At 41.4% G+C, this 16,812-nt stretch overlaps 1 protein-coding gene and 1 long non-coding RNA gene across 3 annotated transcripts; both read right to left on the bottom strand.

The window, feature by feature from the left end:
• Positions 1 to 763: 763 nt before the first annotated feature.
• Positions 764 to 1,511, bottom strand: LOC109521901 (uncharacterized). Its single transcript, XR_002169457.1, has 3 exons — positions 1,463 to 1,511; positions 1,232 to 1,334; positions 764 to 1,115 (listed from the first exon to the last, which is right to left on the bottom strand). It is a non-coding gene; the product is annotated as an uncharacterized LOC109521901 (long non-coding RNA).
• A 4,972-nt stretch (positions 1,512 to 6,483) lies between these two features.
• On the bottom strand, positions 6,484 to 12,447 carry fam210ab (family with sequence similarity 210 member Ab). Of its 2 annotated transcripts, none has more exons than XM_019879999.1 (4): positions 12,316 to 12,447; positions 9,959 to 10,418; positions 7,747 to 7,858; positions 6,484 to 7,157 (listed from the first exon to the last, which is right to left on the bottom strand). In XM_019879999.1, exons 2-4 carry the CDS (start codon positions 10,378 to 10,380, stop codon positions 6,843 to 6,845), a joined length of 849 nt encoding a protein of 282 aa, XP_019735558.1. In that variant the 5' UTR covers positions 10,381 to 10,418; positions 12,316 to 12,447; the 3' UTR covers positions 6,484 to 6,842. The 2 variants fall into 2 exon arrangements, with proteins under 2 accessions (XP_019735558.1, XP_019735559.1); XM_019880000.1 differs by lacking the exon at positions 12,316 to 12,447 and adding an exon at positions 12,008 to 12,285.
• Positions 12,448 to 16,812: the final 4,365 nt, after the last annotated feature.

Here is a 16,812-nt window from a genome sequence, read left to right as displayed (position 1 = left end):
GATAACATGCTGTGATAGGTGGAAAGGGGGTATGCAAATTAGGTGTTCTCTGATTGGTGGGCTCTTTGGGGGCGGGGTTGTACATATTTGGAGCAATCTGATTGGTCATAAATTGGGAAAGTGGGCGTGATTATGCAAATTATGGTGTGGGTTATGCAAATGACAGGCCTCACAGCGATTGGTGGATGTCAAATTGGGTGTGGTTTGGGGCGGGCATTGCAGCACTTTTTCAAAGTCCCACTTAAGTCTTGAGCTCAGACTTGCACTTGGGTCACATCAGACAGTCTTTTCACTGTTCCCGTCGGTTTCACATGACCCAAAAGCTCGATTCCTGGAGTTTGAAGTCATGTGGAGACCAACGGGAACAGTGAAAAGAATGTCTGATGTGACTGAAGCGCAAGTCTGAGCTCAAGACTTCAGTCTTTGAAAAGGCTTCGAGTGAGTTGAGGATGGATTTGGTCATGATAGGCAAAGACTTGAATTCAAGTTGAACAATTTATTGGACAGAAAAGTGAACATGACAATGTAAAAGCATTTGACCAGTCTATCTTTGTGTGGGCCAGTTCAAGTTGCACGCACACAAACACTGACGACAGGCCTGAGATGGGAGCATGTGCTTGACCAGCTCATGCATGATGGCACTGACATCTCATGACACACCAAGGGGGACATGAGCACATCCGACTTCTCTCACTGAGACAAAAACTAACTGCCGTGTACTCCACAACAACATGATCACACTCTTCTGGTCAAGTTTTTAAATGACATTGAAGTAGGCCAAGTTAGTCATATGTATGTGTATTAAACACATTTTTAAACTAACTTGGTCCACTTCAAGGTTTAAAAACATATTCCAGAAGTGCTTGGTGATGCTTGGGTTGTCTATGTGGAGTTGACACTGTTGTGCAGTACACGAAGCAGAAGTTTAAATTGAGTGAGAGACAGACAGGCAGGCACACTCACCTCCACCTTGTGGTGCAATGTGACATCAGACATCAGCTCTTCAAGCACACCACACAGCTCAGTACTCACGCGTGTCCAAATGCAGGTTGGCGTCCCTTCCACATATCCTCCGAGTCTGGCGGCTGGGCCTTTGGCCCAGTAATCTAACTAATCTGGTCAGGCAGAAAAACAAAACAAAAGTGGAAAGTCACAAACTGTAGTCCATAAAAAAATTTGTTTCTTTTTTTCTTTTTAATTTGAGTCATTATTCGTAAAGTGGCAGACTTACTTTCAACCTGTCCATTTCCAAACGTGCCCACACTCGCAATGCATCTGTTTGAGCGATCCACTCGCGGCTCTCTAGCCACACCTAAAGTACAATGAGCAACCTCCTTTCGAAAAACAAATTAACAAAGGCACGGGTGCATTTGTGGGAATAGTTTTGAAACAAATCTACCCACCCTGATGTGAAGCCATCACACTTCCACCGCTGATAGCAGCTTTGGTGTGGAAAACATACAGAATAGTATTCAAGTCAAACGCTGTTTGCGATTGCTTTTTGATTGACAGCTGAGGTCTACTTGTCGGTGGCGTGCTCGGTCACTGCCCCCTTTGCTGACGTTGTTTTTTACGATAACTTCCAGTGATTTAGTGAGTCACAACAAAATTAAAGGAGCAACGTGTCGTAATAATCGGAATCTAATTTACAGTATTAGCCAAGCGTGCAAAAACACAAAACACTGAATTAGGGCATATCTTGAAGAACCACAGATTCCAAGGGCAGCTGATCCACTGAGCTGGTGGAAATACCGAGCTTCCGTCTATCCCCGTTTGATCAAAGTAATGGAGAGTAGATCGTGCATTGTAGCAACGTCTGTCCGGTCAGATAGGGTATTCTCAAAGACTGGACAAATTGAAGTATTCCAAGTTGAAGTATTTAGTTTTGTTGACTGCAAATTTAAAATAAAGCAAGGAGTAGCTTATGTTTGTTAAAATAAAGCAAGGAGTAGCTTATGTTTGTTTTGTTCACTGCTGCTGTTGCAGTTAATACTCACTATTTCTGTTATGATCCAGCATGTTTGATTGTTGTTGGTGGAAGTTTAATTTTGTTGCTTGTTTATTGTTTGGGGCCTTTTTAATGTTCAATAAAAAAAGTAAAAAGCCATTTCTTTGCTTGATAATTGTTGCTATTTGCAGTCAGTAGAGTGCAATATTTAGTTCACCAAGTCATTTCTCAAAATGTATGCTAAATTTGTCATAAATATTTAAAAGAAAAGCTAAAGTTAAAAGAGCCGTTTGAGAGCCAAAAAGAGCCGGCTCTTTTCACCGAGCCGATCCAAATGAACCGCATCACCGAAAAGAGCCGAAAATCCCATCACTATTGGTCAGGCACTCAACTCAACGCACTGCCACGGGGTTAAAAACAACCACCGCTACTGACAAAAACAAAAGTCTGACAAAAAAAAAGAGTTAAAACAATATATTAATAACAAATAACAGTAAAAAAATATATAAGACAAAAACAATGCCAAATCTCATGATGCATCAAAAGACAAAGAATAAAAATATTTTTTAAATGAAATAATTTTGTAAAGTTGTCCCAAGCCTCTAAAAACACCAGTTAAATGTTTCCAATTATAAAACAAAAATAACACTGAATTGTAACCATGAGTGGGATGGACATCGTGAATTGCAGGATAATATGTGAATTTTCCCGAATGGACTGTGTATTTCCACAGCGGTCCTGTCGACGATCACTTTTCGCCACGTAACTGCCGCACCCTCTCGCCAACAACATTTCGGCCCAAGGCGGTCGGTCTACAATTTTTGAACACATGACGGCCCCGTTGAGAGTGACAGAGTGAAGCTGAAGTCTGGTAGGCCCAACTTGGCCAGTTTTTTGCATGTGGCTTTTGACTGACTGCAGCTCCTTGTGAGTGTTCTCATTTTGAATCGGTGTGTTTGACTGTCCCATTCGATAAATGCTGAAATTACTGTATGTATGTTAGCATCAGAGATGGGGGACTTGTATCACATGACTTGAATCGAGTCAGACTCGAGTTGCTATTTTTAGGACTTGAAATGTTTAAACCCCAATTTAAGACTCATTGGTATATTCTTGTTTTTAGTTGAATTGCATGTTGGCCTGTTTGAATGCTGCTTCCTCTGTTTGTGACCCCCCCTCCTGATATGGACAGGGGGCTAGGCGATGATGACCCAACCAGATGTCACTGTACGGATTCTGCTGCAATCGATGTGGACATGATTTGCACCGATAGAGTTGGACGAGCGTTTGGTCGACCACTCGGAGGCGCTGCTATGAAGATTTCTTCATCAACCAACCCACCTTTCCACAGGCATCTCCCCGCAGCATTTCCATCTTGTTAAATGGACTTTTATGTTATCCTAATTAGCATTGTACTTTATAGTACCATATTGTGTCAAATCTTGCCATCGATTGCAGCCTGGTCATCCTGGAAGTTGGATTCTCCCATCTGCGGCCCCTTCTCAAGGTTTCCCATTTTTCACCAGATGGGTTTTTTTGAGTTTTTCCTTGCCCTCCTAGGAGTTAAGGTCAGAGGAGTCATTTGTAATTGTCAACTGTGGGCACGTGAAGCCCTTTGAGACTGTTTGTGATTGAAGGGCTACATAAATAAATGTGACTTGCTTGCCAAAAACTTGGGAAGGACTTGACTTGACCTTGGACTTGGGACTGTAGTGACTCAATTTTGACTTGAACTACATTGTTTGACAAGTCATCTTGTCGAGTCATAGTTGAAATCTGCATTTCAACTATGACTCATTAAAGGGACACATGGGTATGTGTCCCTTTAATGAAGAATGGAGTTTCATTAGCCCCCCCCCACCCCCACACCTCTCTATCCAAAGTTTCTAGTACTGCTGTGTTTTCAGTCAATGTGCTAAGTTAGATAAAGAAGCTTTTCTTTTTCTTCTCCAACACACAGCAAATATGCTGATTTGTTCTCTGTAATATGCAGCCTTGCGAAGGTCAGATCCAGGCTACATTAAAAATGAAGCTTTTTCTTAGTCAGTGTTTTTGTTAAACAGACTCAGGCATAGATCCTCTTGCGCCAGAAGCAAATGACTCGCTCTGCCCTCTAAAGTAATGATATGCATACAGCATATGTCTCGGTATATAATTCAACAGCAAGACAGACTTATTTATAGATAGACCCCATCCGGCAACTTGTCATAACATTCACAGGAGTGAAACAAAGTTTATGTTCAAAGTATTTGCACTCACTTGTCTGCAGAGAGAAGGTGGGCTGGGCCCCGCCTTCTGTCCGCTCTGTAACCTTCTGCAGCAAAAAAATAAATAAATGACTCCATAAAATGCTGCAAGGAGCACAACAACTCAGATGTTGTTCGCATTCATCCCTCGCTTGCCCTTTTTCAAATGTGACACAAACAAATCCTTTGAGTTGCATATTGGCTGCAGTACCTGTAGCTTGAGGGAAATTCATGCTTTGTTCGTCATGTCCAAAGAAAAAAAAACTCTTTGTTGAAATATTCTCCAACGAAATGAAAGGGAATAATCAGTTACAATTAAACCATCGCCCTTATAAAACGTTATGGGACCTTTTTGTTAACATTTCACCATTTTTACATTGATACAAGTAATCTAGAGAATGTAAATTTTGAGAACGTATCGGTAAGTAAAACAGTTTTAACATAGACGTGGTCTCCTGGCCTGGGTTTCACCCCAGTCGTCACAGTGCCATCCTGACACTTGAGTCATGTTCGGACAAGGGACTCAGACCCGAGGGACACAGACTGTCTTGACTCCGCATTCCCTCATGGCACTCCAGCAGCGCCTCGTCCTATTTGTCATTCCCCCAGTGGGGCGACAGGTGCTTGTGTTGGGAGTGGGCGGGGGGCACTGGACTGTATAAACAGATCAACATTAGTTTGGACGGCAAAGGTCATTGTAATGCTTGCTCTCTTCCACACTAATGCAGAGCCACATTAAGGAACTCTCACGCCTTCAACCTGGACAGGACAAGGATGCCGTGAAGAGGACGAGGAGATAAAAGGGGTCAGTCTCACATCCCTGTTCATGGACACAGAGAAAGACTATTTGAGGGAGCGAGACATAATGAACAAAACTTTGAGTATTGCAGCAGAAACAGGGAAAAAGGCGATTTGAGGAATAGACTGGAGGAAATATGGAGGAAGCCACAAAGGATGTGTCCAGCATAAGGCAAACAGTGTCAGAACCACTTCTTCAAACACTGTAAAGCAGATATTTTTCAGAAAAATAAGGTTTAGGATGCCTCCTGGTAGCCTCCCTGGTCAGGTGCTGTGTGCATGTCCCACCGGCAGGAGGCCCCGGGGACAACCCGGGACGGTGTCTCCCAGCCGGCCTGGGAATGCCTCGGGATCCCCCGGGAAGAGCTGGAAGAAGTAACTGGGGAGAGGGAAGACTGGGCTTCGTTGCTCAAGCTGTTGCCCCCGCAACCCTGCGGTAGAAAATGGATGGATGGATGAAATAAGGGGCGGCCTGGTGATTCAGCGCGTTGACTGCACAGTGCAGAGGTCATGGTTTCGATCCCGGCTCTGGCTCTCCTGTGTGGAGTTTGCATGTTCTCCACGTGGGTTTCCTCCCACATTCCAAAAACATGCATGGCAGGCTGATTGAACACTCTAAATTGTCCCAAAGTGTGAGCGCGGATGGTTTTCCATCTGTGTGTGCACTGCGATTGGCTGGCAACCGGTTCAGGGTGTTCCCCGCCTACTGCTCGAAGACGTTTGGGATAGGCTCCAGCACCCTCCGCGACCCTTGTGAGGATAAAGCAGTTCAGAAAATGGATGGATGCAGTTGATGAGGGGTCTGTGATGGGTGACTTGCATTGTGATGAGGATAAAAATGAAGAGGAATGGAAAGTGCAATGATTTCATTTCATTTGCTGTGGAATAGCCCAAAAGAAAACCGAGAACCTGTTTGGAAAAGTACGAACTAGCAGAGAAAAATGTTGCCACCTCTCTACCAAATGCAATGGATTCTGGCAAATGAAACTTGAGGAGTTTGATGGACATCATCTGACTTTTGTTGAATTTTACTTGGTGGCAAAACCCGAGCTAGCAAGCATAGCAGTTAGATTTTTGTTGTCGTAGTCCCTCAATGAAATGCACATTCATTTTCATTTTTCATGTCATGCAATTTCCTTTTTTTCTGTTGAAATAAAGCTGCAGTCAAAATCAGACACTGTTCATTTATGTTTTTGTACGAACCCTTTCCAAATGAGCGAGAGACCAAATACTATTTCCCCCCCAGGTGTATATTTGCTACTTAAAAATATAATGAATCACCTGATTTTCATTCATCTTTAGCCTCACTAGTTGTATAGTACAGAAGAGGTGGTCATTCTCATAAATTAGCTTATTTTTTTTTTTGTGTGTTTTCTCACCTCATGCCCAAAGACACAGGGTGATGCTGAGCCTTTACAAAGCCTTCGAGGGTCTTGTACATGCTGCAGCTACGAGTTTAAGCTTGCCAACAACCAGAAGGATTTTCACGTGTCATTTCCAGGGTGCCATATCTTTATTTGATCCTTGTACATTACAAAAAGTTAAAGCTCCCATCGCTTGAGCCGCTGTCAACACAGACGGAGGGGCCGCAGCCAGAAGGAAGCCGTGCCAGGAGTTTGCCAAGCTGCTACTTGGTGTCCACTTGGGACCGGACTGTCGCACGTGTGGCACATGCAGCACAGGAATCTGACTAATCCGTAGACAACATAGAGAGAGCAGGCTGTGAGAGGTGATATTTTCAGGACAAATGCATCTCGCTCATTTCCATCCAGTCTCAGAGGTGGCCCCAAATCACAGATTATTTCAGACCTTAATTGGATCATTTATTGAGGCACTACCAGCAATGCTTCCTAATCATTTTTCTTCCGAAAAAATGCTTTCCCCTCAGATACTCGATCTTTGGTTTCCTGTAGCTTCTCTGACAGCTTGTCCTTAGTCTCTTCCATTTTCTCTGAGAAGCGTTCTTTTGTTTCCTCCATTTTCTCAGAAAACCGCTCCTTTGTCTCCTCCATTTTTTCAGAAAATTTCTCTTTTGTCTCCTCCATCTTGTCTTGGAAGTACTCTTTGACTGGCGGCGGTGTGGATAAGTAGCCGTGCTTTCGGAGGTATTGAACAGACAGAGAAGTGCCACCCAGAGTCACCGCATATCTGGCGGGAGTGGCGATCTGGAAAAGGGGCAGACACAGACTGGTCAGCAGATAAACACGATGCCGCCCATTCATGCGGCATTCCATTCGGTTTGAAAGCTAGAAGAAAAATTCGGGAATGTTCACTTTTTTAATGGCTTGTATCCAAATAGTTTGGTATCTGGAGTGCCTGCCCAGGCATCAAGTGTGAAATGAATCGACCAAGTCATTGTTAGCTGAAGGCATAGCTAACTGCACGCATAACTGCTGATGTGAACAAATCTCTTCTGATCTTCTGCCTTACCACTGCATGTCGAAGTGAAGTACCATCGTACAATGCAAGCAAGAGAGAGTGTGCGGGAGCTAGATTTTTTAAAAAAGGGCTCGTGAAAATTCTGATTGGCTGGTAACTTAAGAGAGCTACTAGCAACAGTGGCAGGTGATCAAAAAAGTTAATTTCGAACTCACGTTAACCACTTGAGGTCTTGGCAATGAGACTCGAATGGCAGTGTTCAAAACTCACCGCACATTCTATGGACAGCAAAACCTCCAGGACCGATTGTCATGAAAAATGACAAACTAACCCCTTAACCCTAACCCCAGAGAATGAATTCATGAACGACTTTACCTTGTACATGGCGTACGCAGTCAGAGCGTAACCACTCGAAGATTCTCTCAATAGTCCAACAAGTGATTCTGGCACATTGATCATCTCCAGGAATTGGACAACATTTACACCTCTGGGGAAAAATAATTCAGGATTTAAAGTTGTGAGCGCCATTTCAAAAAGTTTCCACACTGTTTTCATAATTATGGTACACACAAACACATGTGCAGCAATGATACTCATTTTGGCAAAATAATTCCTTTGCCAAACATCAGCCCAAAACATACAGTGGTGAGAACAAGTCTACACATCCCTGTTCAATTTCCAGGATTTTGTGATCTGGACAACTAAATAAATAACATAACATAATATAAATAATAATCAAACACCAAAATCCTCTGAGTGGAAAAATAAGTGTGAGTGCTTCTCCTGTGTACAGACCTCATTAGATCACCTGACAGATACCCGATTTGATTCAGGTCTGGACTTTGGCTGGGTCACGACAAAACCATAATCTTCTTCTGGAAAAGCCATTCTTTTATTGAATTGGATGTGTGCTTTGGGGCATTGTCGTGCAAAAATATATCCTGAAGGTTCCTCTTCATCATCAGCTTGCTAGCAGAAGCCTGAAGGTTTTTATGCCAACACTGACTGATATTTGGAACCGTTCATTTATCCCTTTACCTTGACTAAAGTGCCATTTCCATCTGAGGAAAAAGAGCCCCAACACATGACGCCATCAGGAGGGAGACTTCAAGATTTTTTTTTCTTTTCCCAAAGTAGCCAGGCTTAAATGTTTTCATTTGGAAGACAAGGCTTCCAGCCTCCTTACCCCGTAGCCCAGACTTACGACGAAGACGGCCGATTGTTGTCACGTGTACTAAAAAGCCAGTACTTGCCAGAAATTTCTGCAGCTGCTTCACTGTTGCTGTCAGCCTCTTAGCAGAATCCCAGACCAGTTTTAATCTCATCTTTTCATCGGGACAGGACGTCCAGTTCTTGGTAATGTTGTGTCACAGAGAAGCTTTTCTGCTTGTGTGTCTGAACTTTATGTGGGGTTAATTGGAGTCATTTTAAATGGTGGCAGGTGTGTACCAATTCCCATTTACACAATTTTGGATGTCGCCGGTTAATTCTGAATACAGCCACAAACCCAGTTATAAAAGGCTGTGCAAAAGTGTTATTTTTACTTCTCTCAATGTTTTTTTTTTTTTTTTAATCAATTGACTTGCACAGGTTATAGGTCACGTGAACCTATGGTGGAAAACATTTTGAAACTGTCTAACTTGGTCTCAATTTTTGATATCACATAACCCTGGCTTCTGAATAGGGGTGTGTGTATCTTTTATCTCCACTGTAAGTATTCAAGGCTTTCGGCACTTGGTTAATTAATTAAGTAACTGGCTCATCTTTTCAGTATTTCTCAGTCAGTGAGGAGTTTATTTCTTCACTCTTTCAAACTGAATAAGCGTGAGGCCATCTTCTCAAGTGAAAGTAGGTTTGATAGACATTTCTGGTGGACAAAGGAGGTTTACAAAAATGTAACATAATAAAATCTGTTTCCATCGGTTGGTTGTTTAGCTTGCCTAGCAGAATACCAAAAGTATTTCAGAAAAAGTTGAAATAAAATGTAAAAAATGTATCTAGATTTTCTGCAATTTGCCTGTCACAAATTGGAAAGAGCAGACAAATACGTGATTTACTTCAAAGAACAAGAACAACTGTGACATATCTAACCACAACAAACCGCCAAGAGGTGGGCTTTCTGTCTGAGTGACGGAAGGTCCGTTTTGCTAAAAAAATGAAGACAAACTTCAAAAGAATGACAGATTAAGCACTGACGGAAGTCCGTTTTGCTGACGAACAACGGAAGCATGGCCGGGCTGCTGAAGAATGACGGAACAGCAAAATTTATTGAGGCACCCACCTTTAAAACTGCCGTCTAGTTTTGGGCGAGGATCAAAGGGCAGAGCAAAAAAAAAAAAAACTGACGTTGGTCGACAACAAAAATTGCTTGAAACAAAAATGCATGCCTCAAAACCGAGGGTGATTACTCGAGTAATCAATAGAATAACAAAATAATAGGATAACGGATTTGAAAATGATTGTGACCGCCCTACTCTGACATGTTGCCCCACCCCGCCATTAACTGATTCAAATTGAGTGAAACCTCTTGGAACATGCTTGATTTTTTTTTTTAAACCGTAAACTGTTCCATACAAGTTCTACTTACTTCATAGCAGCATAGTAGAAGGTTCCAAACCAAAATGAGGACGTGACCAGATGCACAGGGATCATCACCTTCCCATACTGTTTGAAGGTCTTCTTGAATCTCTGAGCTAGACCAATGGACTTGTCCTGCAAAGGGTCCACCTCTTCAACACCGGGCCCATCATTGTCTCGCTGATCTGATGGTGTCTGAGGTGAAGAAATGGACGTTTCTCTCCCTGGCGGCTGATGTTTGGGCTGATGGGCTGCAATGCTGGACGATGACGTTGAGAACCAGTGCCAGCCTGCGGGGTGCGGAGGGGACAGGCGGAGGGCGCACCTGCATAACGACTGTGGTGGATCACGGGCAGCAACAGCCGGCAGTAATTGACGCACCACTTCCACCTTTCGCAGGGCGCCACGAGTGATGTACTTCATTATCATCATCTTCCGCCTTTTCTGTGGTTGTCACCTTCACCCACACACTGTGAGCAAAGGAGGAGGAGAGAACATGAAACATTTTGAAGTGATGAGGAAAACTTCATTGTGTTTTGGCTTGTCACCTTTTAAAAAAATGTTGCAATGATGCTTTGGTATCACATTTTTAAACGGCTATGTGTTTTAACAGCAGAATGTGTCTTTAATTACTTTAATTTGCCTAATGTGAGCCAATTTTGTTTCAAGCAATAACAAAAAAACTGCTTGTAGCTGTCAACAAGCCAAGGTCAGCTGTGATACATGCCAGCTCACCTACAACGCTTATGAGGGTGAGCGTTGTAGAAAATAGAGTGCCGCAAAATTACAAGAAAAGTACAAGTCCTTTTTTCAAACATACTGCGGGTGGTCAAGTTTTTTTTTTTTTTTTTTTTAAACCTGGCTTCTTATCTGTTGACTACTATTACAGAAACCTGCTGATCGTCCCCGAAAATCCCGACTGTGTAAAGCCTATAAGAAAGTAATCATTTAGGTATCATGACAACACTACTCTGTGCCCAACATCTTGGTGACAGTCTGGAATGTTTTTAATTTGGGTCTCCAGTACAAATAGTTGGGTCTCTGCAGTCCATGTGGACTTAAGCTACCATGGAAATTGTTCATTAGCTGTCTTTTTCTGAAAATGTATCTGTGAGCAAGGTGTTCTTAATTTCCTACTTCACATAATACAGTGCACACACCACACCTCTCTGTCCATGTCTTGGCAGGTAGGCTTGGCAAACAGCCCACATTTTCAACCTAAGACTAGACTACACAGTCTGGAATAGTCAAAGCCAAACAGTAAGCAGAGATGCATTTTAATGAAAGCATGTTATTAACTCATTCACATGGTATATATATCTGTCAAGGCAGCGAATAAATTAATAATCCTAGCAATAATTAATGTGTGCTGGTAAAATATTCATCCTGTTGCACAGTGCAAGTACTGGTATATACGTATAGGTTATATTTGTGTTCCTCTCATGTAGCTTTATGTGGTAACCTCTGACTGTGCCATAAAGTGCAGTATTTGGGAAGGTTTGATAGTTTCTATTATGTATAACAATAACTGTTTATTTTAAATGACAAATGTTTCTGTTGGCCCGCGACCCTAGTGAGGATCAAGCGGTTCGGAAAATGAATGAATGAATGAATGTTTCTGTTGGACATTTTGAGATTAACTAAAGGAAAAAAAAGTTGTATAGGTGTATATGGCAGACTAAAGATCAAAACAAAACAGTCTGATGTTAAAAACTATGCCAAAAGTTGACTTTTTGTCTCACTGGTTATACAACTAAGAGATTATTATGAAGTCACACTCTCATTATGCACGCACAGCCAGAAACAAAACAAACCACCATTGGGTGAGCTTCCAACTTTGACAGTGATTAGAAGAGTTGGTGAAGACTGTTCGTTTCGGTTTTATGAAGCAGCATTCGTCTGTTGTATTCGGTTTTCCTTCAGCTAACCAAACACATGCAGACCACTTAAGTCATGTAATTGCAAACATATCCAGCTCAGTATACGCAGTGTGACTTAGCATTTTAGTTACAGCTTCCAACCGGAAATGACATTACTCGTGTCTGCTATCTTTACATACCAATAGGAGTTGACATTGGTCAGCTTGTGTTTGGAGGACATGTGAAGGGGTCCTTTAACTTCTCAAATGAATAAAAGGCAGCTCAAAACTGAAGTGTTTAGGCCCTGTTTGTTATTAGTCCAGACACTCTCGCGTGGGGAGGATTATTCTCAAGGCCAAATCTCAAAGTAGTGCTGCCAACTTCGGGTTTTGGCTCTTGGTTAGCGCTTAGCTAGCCACTACAGTATTTGGCGATGGAACGGAAGAGATGTCAACATGTATATTTCCTGCCCAAAATGCAATTTAGAAAAAGAGCAGAGCTCACTTACGATTTAAGTTACGCGTTGAGGGATGCGAATAGCGCTAATCTTGAAACCTGAAAGCCATGCCAGTCTGCCCAGGCACTGTGGCGGTCAAGGACCACATTTCTGGAGCAAAGGAGAGTGCACGGCGCACGAGTACGTAGCACAAACCCGATGTGTATCATGGGTAACGTAGTTCTCACAGGCCGCAAACGCATATGTTTTCAAACGCGTGCGAACAGACTCAAAACTCACGCGAAACAAGCTATTTGCCGTATTAATTAGGTTACTCTTGACGGACATATTGTGCTATCCAGGAGCTCGCTGAACGTTTACTTATTGTCGTTTCCCCAAAGTCCTGATTTTAAAATGGCCTCTAGGTGACAGTATAACCAAATGTATGCGCATAGCCGCGCACTGTACAGTAGTGTTTTTTGCTCTTTACGAAAATCTTATTTTGTTTTGGATGTACATTTATTTTAAATTTCTTGAGTGTTGGATTACATGCTATTAATATGATACTATTAATATATTATTTTTAATATATTATGATTATTATTATGATTATTATTATTGTTATTTTGATGTTTATTATAAATACCTAAAAGTAATAAATAGTAATCGGTCACGTATAATAATTATATATTGTAAATATGTTTGCACTATTTTATAATATTTTAATGTGTTTACTTTTACTCACAGTATTAATGGTAAATATTTAATTAACAGTTTAGTTTTCTATAACGATTTATGCTTGTCTTTTTTATGCGTGAATAAAGACTATTTTACTTACAATTTTTTTTCACTCGCATAACAGTCGGAGTGAATAATTATATTATGCTCAATGTATAGTCTTTCCATAAAGATAAAAATGAAAAGAAATGGTCAAACACTTTCGTCCTGATGTTGTATTCGGTTTTCCTGTTTTTTTTTTTTTTTTTTTTTTTTTTTTTAATGGTACCATCAAAGACAGTTGTCTCTGTGTGAAGTCTACCTACCTTTTATTTCACATCCACAAAACTGGCACGGACTGTGGATATCTCCAAAAGTGAGTTTGACTCACACCTTGGTTTAACTGCGTGACTGCATCCACTGACCACCACGCTCTTCGGGCAGAAAAGAGTGAGGTTTATACAGGCTAGCTGGCATCAGTTACGCATGCATATCAATGTTAAATGTCTTCAAAAATAACTGTTCATTCTTTGTTAGCTGTTTGTGAAATGTTTTGCCCGCTCACTATGTTTGCCCATGTCCTCCCCTGTCCATATAACATAGGAACGCCTCTGGTAGTACTTGGGGAGTGTGTGTGTGTGTGTGTGTGTGTGTGTGTGTGTGTGTGTGTGTGTGTGTGTGTGTGTTGGGGGGGGGGCGTTTTCCCTGCCCTAAGAGTTAAACAGACATTGGCATATATAATTTTTTTTAAAAAAATCAACGTCGAATGTAAGATAATTAAAACACAAGAACCAAGGTGGTTGGGGTGCTGCTGGAATAAAGTAGTTACGTGTTGTATCTTTTGTGTGTGGCAAAAGAAGTGAATTTTGTTTGAATCCAAGATAAAAATCTCCTACTTTTAACTTGTTATATGGTTTGACAATAAATTCATTTTAATTCCAAAAGGTTTGGGGCCAAAAACAAGCAAACCACCAAATTTACAATGATACAGCTTGTTTACTTTGGATTCAAATGATCCTGAAACAAAATATAACCATAGCTCTATAAAAATTGATTCCTGATTTTTAAAACTCCAAATAGCGCCAACTGTAGTTACCACATCTGTGTGACAGTACTGCGGTTGAGGTTTTGAATCTGAGCTCCGGCCTACGTGTACAGTATTCAGTGTGCATCTTCTCTCCATGTTTGCGTAGGTTTTTTTTCTGGGTCCTTCCGCATCTAAAAAACATGAATGTGTTCAACGAAGAGGTGATATTATCCATACGTACAAATATGAGTGTGAATGGATGTTTGTCTATTTGAACATATGACTGGCTGTTGGCCTGTTCAGGGTGTACCCCGCCTCTTGTTCAAAGTCAGTTCTGAGAGGCTCCAACTCACCCGCCACCATGCTCATAAAAAGAAGAATAGAAAATGGATGAATGGATATCAAATTTCTGTTGCTCTTTTTATCTTGTTCTTCCCTCTTGGTGACCAACTTATAAATCAAATGTAGGCGATAAAATAGGTTTTTGATATCTTGTTCATTTTTTTTTCTGTCACAGACCTTTCTTAAAATGAGAGTCATGATGATCCGAAGTTATCTCAAAGAGGAAAAAAAACCCACCCTGTTACAAAAACCATTGATTGTGATCAGGCTAACTGAAAGTAGCTATTCAGCCCTAGCCCAAACAATAGGCCTAATCAAGACCCAACGATAGGGAATTTAGAAATCAATGGGCCTCTTCACCATAGGGGCGTGACTAACCATCCCCACCCAGTCCTCAAATAGGCCACGCTCAGCTTTTTAGCGTAGAGCAATTTCCCGGAGTCTTCACGGAGACTTCAGAGTTGTCTACCGCTGACGAAGCTTCTGTGAGAGAAGCGAAACATCCTTTTTTGTTTTTTGTTTTTTACCCACTGGTACAGATGATGACTGACAGAACCCTTTCTACGATGGAACTTTCCTGTAAGACTGAGAGCCTCCACAAGCTTCCAAGAAAAAAACAAATTTGGACTGTGACACCCACAGTAACACTTGATACTTTAAAAGAAATCATTCTGTATAAAATATGTAAACACGATTGATAACAGTGTCCGTTTACGTTTTTTCTGATTGAGATTCACTGTGAACGCAAAACTTTAAACTTGCAAATGAACTTGCATTACTGAATACAGTATTATATTTTTGCATACAATGCCCACTGTCTAACTTGACCGTCTCAATAATGCTTACATCATATTTAAAATTCAAAAACAAACAAACTGAAATTACGATATCTTTGAGCATTTTATTGAACTGCTGACTCACATATAGATAGGTAGGTAGGTGTGTGTGTGTGTGTGTGTGTGTGTGTGTGTGTGTGTGTGTGTGTGTGTGTGTGTGTGTGTGCGTGCGTGCATGTGTGTGTCAATGGTACCCCCATACTGTCCATACAGCATATTATTAATATATTCCATATTTGTGTGTGCATGTACAGTTATCTGCCCATGTGAACTGTCAAGGCAAACATCGAATGTGGAAAAATAAATTAAAACAGTCCTCCATGAGTTGATTTTCACTGAGTGCATGTAAACTAGGACTTCAAAGTAGAAGTGTAGACATAAAATGGGTGGGTAAATGGATGAATTAATTTGTGCACTACTCTGAAGACTTTTCTTGCGATTCTCATGGATCAAGCCGTTAACTTAGTAATCATGGCCAGCGGGGAACAAGAAATCTGTACAATGCGTGACCATTGAATGGGCCCCTTTCAGAAGAAGATTTTCATAACCGAAAATATTTGTTGACATAGCTCAACATACAAACAGGACATATACTGATAAACAGCCGTACAACACAAATGTCTGCATGCACACAATGAGTATAGATTGAAAGTGACATAAAGTTCAATTGAGGCTGGAATTGGTTGTTATTTGTTGGTTGTTTTTTTTCAGTTTAACTACACAGTTATGTATGGTTGAAAGCATACCTTAAAAAGCAAAATGTGAAAGCAAGAACTTTGTGCTAGAATGTTGATGATGAGTACAGTCAGATGCATGCAAATGGTCTGGACAACACGGCATGGGAGTATTGCTTCCATTGTACCGGTATATCTCAAATCAGCTGGAGACAAAGGATTTTCCACTGTGACACAATGTTCCTTGAGCACAAGGCTTCCTTTTAATTCCAAGTGCTCACAAGACACATAGTGAGCAGTTGGACAAGGAAATAGTGTTTTAGATAATACCTTAACGCTCATACAAGTGTAAAATAAGATGGCCATGGTTAATATCGAGAACGATAAAAATAAACACAAATGAAACTGGCAAGATGAAATGTGCCACAGAAACACCACATGCATCTCATTTGTTTTTATGTGTAAAAATAATTAAGATTAAGACACCAATATATGAAGATAGAAGTGAAATGAATGAGGAATCGAAAAATGGATTATTACAGGACAATTATAAAATATTTATTGGGTAAAAGTATGTGCTCCCTTGCGCTGACACCAACTCTGCAGCCAGGCTCGACAGGGGATCGTCATTCAAGTCTGACGGTTCCACAAAGGTGCTTAAAAATGTCCAGCTTTCATCTGTCATGTAATCCTCCATTAGGAAATGGTGGCCCGAGAGGGAACATACAGGCATCCGTGGAACTGCGCAGACTGAAACGGAGTGCGCCTTTGAACCTCCAGGACTCAGCAGCACCGCCCCCACCCCAAACCTCTCACAGATTCTGTTAGACAGTCAGCAAGCGTAAAAAGACTTGAATATAAAGAAAAAAATCTCTAAAACCCAATGCGAATGCCTGCCATGGCTGCCAGCAACATACTGTAATCCGCAGGCATCAGTGGCAATCGTGGCCTGTCAAGTTTGCCCCTCTCCTCC

The sequence above is a fragment of the Hippocampus comes genome, unplaced genomic scaffold (assembly GCF_001891065.2).
Source record: "Hippocampus comes isolate QL1 unplaced genomic scaffold, H_comes_QL1_v1.1 scaffold135, whole genome shotgun sequence".
NCBI lineage: Eukaryota > Metazoa > Chordata > Actinopteri > Syngnathiformes > Syngnathidae > Hippocampus > Hippocampus comes.
This window is presented reverse-complemented; position numbering and strand designations above follow the sequence as displayed.